This window comes from Diadema antillarum, unplaced genomic scaffold (genome assembly GCF_040938485.1).
Source record: "Diadema antillarum isolate AM-2024a unplaced genomic scaffold, OU_Dant_1.0 seq00000076_RagTag, whole genome shotgun sequence".
In the NCBI taxonomy this organism is placed as follows: domain Eukaryota; kingdom Metazoa; phylum Echinodermata; class Echinoidea; order Diadematoida; family Diadematidae; genus Diadema; species Diadema antillarum.
Window position 1 is genome coordinate 207,187 of NW_027271170.1, and position 6,943 is coordinate 214,129.

Here is a 6,943-nt window from a genome sequence, read left to right on the forward strand (position 1 = left end):
TCCAAATTTTGTTTGCTAGATAAAAAACTTCATTCCGTATTCATTCAATATCTACTTTGTTTTTGGATCAGGGTGGCTACGTCGATCAACGAGCTATCATTTGTTTACAGTCTTCTCATATGCTTCCCCAAGTTATATTTTTTATATCGATACGATAGGTATATGCTGATTCCAGTTTTGTAATTACCTGATAATAATGGTATCTCTAATTATTATAGAAATAGTCTGATAAATTATTTATGATAACAGTTGATTATTTACCAATTGACGGAATTTAGTACGGTATTCATGTACATGTACATGAATCCATTGAAAGTGTCTGAGGTTAATTTCTTTTAAATTGAAGAACCCACAATCTTTAAAATTGACAAAGCTTATTACTATATACGCCGAATGTATTTCACGAATTAAGTTTTTTAATTTTCAGGAATTTTGCAGGTCAGTGTGCCATTTGCTCATTTAAAAACATGCAAATATATCAACTGTGATCCCAATGTGATTGTGATGTGCAGGCAAATTTATTGAGAAGTCCAAATTCATGAAAATTTAGATTCGCTAGTATACGGTTTATACAGTACGTAATGGATATGTTGTGATATTCTTGTATTCTTTTCTTATCAGGAGGCATTCATGATGAGGCCAAGCAGCCAGAGAAAGGAGAAACTGAGAAGTAGCTTTTTATCAAAGCTATCAACCATCAGGACGATTGCAGAAAGAGATGGACTACGTGATGAAGATATTGACTGCTGTGTTCTTACTGCTTTGGAGTCGGAGGACACACCCATGGAGCGCAACATCATCGGACGCATCGCATGTGGATACCTGAAAGTGGCTGTCTCAGTGGTAGTCATGTTCTTTCTCGCCTCCCTCCTCATCAGCTCTCATAAACCTCTCAAGCAGTACGTCATCGAGCTCGTCACTGGGTATTCCTACCACATACTGAGGACGGTGCGCATCGTGAGTTTGCCGTTGACACGACAGGTGGATCTTAGTGGTAGGTGGTTTCTGGACAGTGGAGGCTTTTATTGTGGTGTTATCTTATGACCACAAACAGTACAACAGACCATCATTTAATTTAAAAAAAAATAAGAGAAATTTGAATTGTTGCTTTTTAACCTTTGACTTAAAAGGCATTATGTACACATTTTGATGACAATAGGTTTTTGATGAAAATTGCAGTCAGTCAAGGATTTAATTTTAACCAACACAAATTCCAAAAAGTATTAAAGTCAGTCTTGCTTAAGATGGCCTCACATAAGTCTCATGAGTCAAATTTTATCTTAGTAGTCAAAGCTCTTTCTTCAGTCCAAATAGATTCAACTTTGGCAAGGTTGACTGTACTTTATTCAGGATGAGTTACTCAGTCACCAAGTCATTGATATTACAGATTTTGGTTTGGTTTGTTTTGGTTTTTTAGTTTTTCCATGAGGCCACATCCAGAGAAATGTTACACGCATTCTGTCAAATGCAATTAATTGACAAATTGTCCACATTGACGTAAATAGCCTCATATTACTTGAGTAGAATCCCATCCAAGAATGTATGCCCATGATTTTATGTTATGTAAGCTACTCCTCAAAAACACTGAATAATCAGTCCCCGGTATTTATTTATGCCATTGAAGAGCAATTTGTCTGTCAGTTGCAATTAAAACAACTTGAAAGAACAATCATTGATTTGAATTTAAGATTTATATTACTTTAAATGGTGTATTTGTTTTGTTTGTATTTTTTTTTGCTGATGACTGGATGTTTTGTTGATTGACAGGTATCTACTACTCTGACTGCCTTGTTCCCAATCCATGGTTTGAGGGCGCCACACCACCAGATTGCATCCCATGCCAACTTGTAAGACACATTCCAGAGGTAGCTGTGATTGATCATGTTACACTTATGTCTCCATTTGTCTATCAGGTAAGTTGTTTGTTTAACAAACAGACACATCCTCCATGTAGAGTATGCAGAGACTCCAACCCCAAGTACCTTCTGATCTGGAGATTCTCCCGCCTAATCCCCCTAGCAAAAGGGAGACTCCAACTTGATGTGCGCTTCGCGCACATCACGAACGTGAAGCGCGAAGTTCCTCGCGGCCGGAGTCCAAGCTCTAGTGTTCTATATGCTCTCTCGTGCTATCTGAGGCTTACTTTTCAGCATTCAATGACACTAGGTAAGATGTCATTTCAAGCGGGAGACACAGAGCCAGGGCGGGAGAAATTAAATCTCAAGCGGGAGAACAGGAGATTTTGCAAAAATGGGCTTTTGGCGGAAGATCTCCCATCGAAAGCGGGAGAGTTGGAGTCTCTAAGTATGTAGCTTGATTTCATGTCTAGTTAAATTCTGAGTAGTTGCTTGTGAAATTTTGAATGTTCACATTCCTCTGTCACTGTTTGGAATGCTGGATCCAGTAATAAAATAGTATTGCATTTATGACTCTGGGTTTGTCATCAAAGTCCCTCATAGGAAACATACATGTAGAGTGTTTAGAGCAATAGGACATCAGCATAGACAAAGTCTTGGAAGCAAAACATTATATGTTAAGTTATTTCTTTTTCATGGTAGTCTTCTTTAGTATATTTAACATAGTTATGAAGTCTTGTAAGTTGAGTACTGTTTCACCAAAAAAAAAAAAATATATATAAGAAGAAAAAAAGAGTTGTGCTAACGAAAGTAGTAATGATAATTTAATGATAATGACAGTAATAATTGTGAGAAGAAGAAAACTAAAAAGCACAATGAGTGTACTGAGCAAAATGTGCAAAGGTGTAGATGATTTGAAACAATTGCTTACTCTAAACTCATTTACTTGAAACCAGCTCTTTCTCTACATCTTTCCTTTTCATTGTCAGGATGAAAATGTAAACAGGTTTACATTTGAGGAAATGAACTCTTGGTATTTGAAGAACAAGGAGTTTTTGTCCAGTTCGACAATGAAAGACTACGCCCAGTCCAGCAATACATTCATTGAAAGTCCCTCAGATTTATTCACAGAGAAGAGAAGGGAGGAAGACTTCAGACATCATCCATTTTCATTTGAATGGTATGGAGCTATTTCTCAATTTATCTAATTCTTGAAAACATACCTGCATATTTTCCTTTCACATTACAAACATGCAGGCCACAGTGATGCATGACTACTTTTCAAAACTCTTTTTTTTTTCAGTTCAATGCTGTCAGTTAAATACAGTGCTGTTTGTTACAACATTGTGAAAATTTAGGTTCCATAATTATATTTTTTATACTTTATTGTTCAGCTATAACTAAATTTTGATTAGCAAAAGAAACTACAAGATAATAGAAATCTGCTCAATTTCAATGTCTCATGTGTCAAAGACCATAGCAGCATGACCTTGTATTCATATGTGCAAAGAACTTATTACAAAAGAGCTAATACTTATACAGATGTATTGGAAAAAGTGCTTTATAAATGACAAAGACAATCAAAACATTTTCCCAAAATTTATATTAGGTTCTCTATTATTTGCCCTCTAAGTAGCCATCAGATCAGTGAATGACAATCAGAATGTCCTTAAAGGACAAGTTCACCTTCATAAACATAAGGATTGAGAGAATGTAGCAATATTAGTAGAATACATCATTGAAAGTTTGAGGAAAATCAGACAATCCCTTCAAAAGTTATGAATTTTTGAAGTTTTTGTGTAGTAACCGCTGGATGAGAAGACTACTGTAGTGTATGAATAACTTAGATGTCACATGCGTACAACAATACAAGGAAAATATAAAGAGAATTTCACAAAATGGCATCTTTTGAAAAAAAGTACTCATTCCCTTGACTCGTTACCGACATATGTTATGGGTAATATTATTCCCCCTGCCTTTAGAAAGAGGCAAGTCAAGTGGTCTTTTATTATACGAAAAAAGTGAAAATATGTTGAATTTTCTTTATATTTTCTTTATACTGTTGTACGCATATGACTCACAAGCTGTAGTAGTCTCCTCATCCAGCGGTTCCAACACAAAAATTTTAAAAATTCATAACTTTTGCATCGATTGTCCAATTTTCCTCAAACTTTCACTGATGTGCTCTACTTATATTGCTGCATTTTCTCAACCCTTATGTTTATGAAGGTGAACTTGTCCTTTAAGACAGTGATTGTGGAAGTCAAAATGCAGTACGTAGTGTAGAAGTCTATGACAATCTCACTGTATGTCACAAGGTAGGTGGTTAAAGGAAAATTCTCATTTTGATGACATCATTTAGGAGGACTGGAGTACCGGGGAGAATCCGACTGGTTCGTAACCTGTGTGGGAAGCCAAGCTTTATCCCTCACAAGGCAGAGATACAACCTGAGATGTTTTTAATGGTGGACTCAGCTTCGTCACATGCACATTCACTGGCAAGTCTTCAATGGTTTTCACTGCTTTGCTACACATCATACGTTATTCATTGTTGAATGCATATAATTGCAGTAATGTATTCAATGTTTTGTTTTGTCATTTGCATATTGTAGTTTATACTCATTGTGCATATTCATGACTGGATGTACATATATTCATATTTTCTGCTTTATCATCTTCATGAATTGAATTTGATAAACTGCTCTCTAAGTCATTACTCAGATGGTTGACCAGTGTGCATTTATGCTCATTCTGTTTCATCCATAGCATATCAGTGAGGATTATGTTCAAAATACAATGTACATTGTATAAGGAAAAGGTGTAGATCTGTGGAAGTCTTACTACACAAGGAAAAGGACATTCATATTATATCCTAATCAGCAGTGGATTTGCAGAAAGAATACAAAGAGCTTTTTTATCAATCCATTGTGCACTCTGCAGAATGCTCAGAATTTTCTTGAAGGAAATTAAAGGGACATTAAACATAAGTGTAGATTAAGTGAATGCAGAGATGTAAGTAGAGCACTTCAGTGAAGTTTGAGGACAATTTGACAATCCATTTAAAAGTTATGAATTTTTAAAGTGTTGGTTCCACCATCGCTGCGTAAGGAGACTACAACAGTTTGTAATGTCACAGTCAGACAATCATAGGGATTGTAAAAAAAAAAAAAAAAATTATACATGAATTCAACATATTTTCATTTTCTAAAAAAATGAAAGATCAGATGGCTTGCCCCTTTCAGAAGTCAGTGGGAATGATATCACAGACTGTTCTCCCAACATATTTTATATGTTGGTACGAGAAGGCAGAAGGAATGAATGCTTTTCATATTGTTTTGTTTTCACACTTTCTTGAAGTGTTTTACGGACTATCCTGCATTCTCTGAATTCACGTTTTTGCTTTGGGAAACTTTTTCCCAATAACCTTTGACCTTCTGCCCACATCCAGCCCATACCATCGCTGCATGGAAGCACATGGCTATCTCAATCCCATGGGTCACGAGAAATCGTCCTGACTCCTATCCCATCATGCAAGGAGGACTGCACAGAAATGTCCATTATTCTCACTGCTGGCAAAGTGTGTATGTAATTCATTTCAATTCAATTCAATTCATTTACGTACTTATAGGTAAAGAAGACAAAAAATACCAGTTACAGTACAGTGGACTCCTGTTCTTTGTATTGAAGTCCTCGGGACCGAAAGTTTTCTTTTGTTATATCGAAATTTCGTTATAACCGAACAAATACACAATAAAAATACATAGGGCAGATGATATTACAGCCTGAATTTTCATTTTGTTGTAACCAAAATTTTGTCATGATCGTGTTCATTATTACAGGAGTGCACTGTATACCCCGCGGTAGACAGCTGTGTGCATAAACATCTTGTCTAATATCCAGTAGTAAATGTTATGTAAAAATAGATGTGAAGTTTCATTGTGTTTCTGATACATGTCAGAAGCACATAATCAAAATGTTAATTACTGAAGTCCAGTTAAATTCTTCTATGTCGAATTTGGTGAACATTCTACTGCTGTATTGTTTGATTTCATTTTAGTCATTAAGCTGAACATATCTTGACTTTGTGCTGATTTGCATTGTATGCTATGAAAGAAAAAAATGTGTATATGACAGACTGCCTTGTCTTCACAGCAGGAGAAAGGAAAAAAATGATGGCACTTTCTCCCTCCGTCTCTCTCTCTCTGCTGCCCTCTATTGACCAGTATTCTACAGCTCAGAGTACTGGAGCTTGGTGTCCGTTCCCCTCGGCGATGAGATCAGCATCTCCTGCTTGGGAACTTTCTATGAATGAGAATCCAACCACTGCTTCGTCACTGCCAAAGCAAGACTTCATAACACCAAGTCTTCTTTGTTATACATTGTTCAATTGTCGCAGTTGTAGATTCTATTATTTTACAGTGTTTGTTTCATTTTGTATGTGTGTGTGTGTGTGCAGGGGCGGATCCAGGAATTCTGTGAGATGGGGTGCTTTTACAAAATAAAAGGGGGGCGCTCGCACTCTCCCCTATTTTTTTTTTTCCTTCTTTTGTTTTAGCAAAAAAAAATAAAGGGGGGCGCGCCCGGTGTGCCCCCTATGGATTCGCCACTGGTGTGTGTGTGTGTGTGTTTGGGGGGCTGGGGGAGGGTTGGTGGTTAGGGGAGTGTAGAGGTTAGTTTTGTAGCCATCTTTCTGCAGGTACCAAAATATTCCAGGATATGTTCAGCGTTTTAATGTGTTTTCTTCAAACTACCTGTTGACTTAGTGGTGAGAAATCACTTTCTGCAATCTGTTTATTTTTGTGAACACTTAAAGCAACTTCTAGCAACCGACAGATGTTAGTCTGAGTGTTAGCTAAATACGTAGTGTTTTATCATGGCATTGAAATATCCAGTGTGATACTAACATCATTAACCATTGTTAAACTGTGAGAACTTCTTAGATTATATCTGCAATGTGTTTATTTCTTCTTCTTTTTCTTTTTCTTTTTTGTTTGCCAAACTAGAAATAGATTTTGGGAAAGAAATCAAATGTGATCATGCAGTTGTGATTCTGGGTAGTTTCATTGAGACCTTTAATATAGTTTACA

At 36.4% G+C, this 6,943-nt stretch overlaps 1 protein-coding gene across 1 annotated transcript; it reads left to right on the plus strand.

Moving 5' to 3' along the window:
• Nucleotides 1-633: 633 nt before the first annotated feature.
• LOC139726026 (uncharacterized) lies at nucleotides 634-6,335 on the plus strand. Its single transcript, XM_071637107.1, has 6 exons — nucleotides 634-994; nucleotides 1,768-1,913; nucleotides 2,846-3,036; nucleotides 4,219-4,354; nucleotides 5,305-5,437; nucleotides 6,080-6,335. Exons 1-6 carry the CDS (start codon nucleotides 634-636, stop codon nucleotides 6,166-6,168), a joined length of 1,056 nt encoding a protein of 351 aa, XP_071493208.1. The 3' UTR covers nucleotides 6,169-6,335.
• The last annotated feature ends 608 nt before the right edge of the window (nucleotides 6,336-6,943 follow it).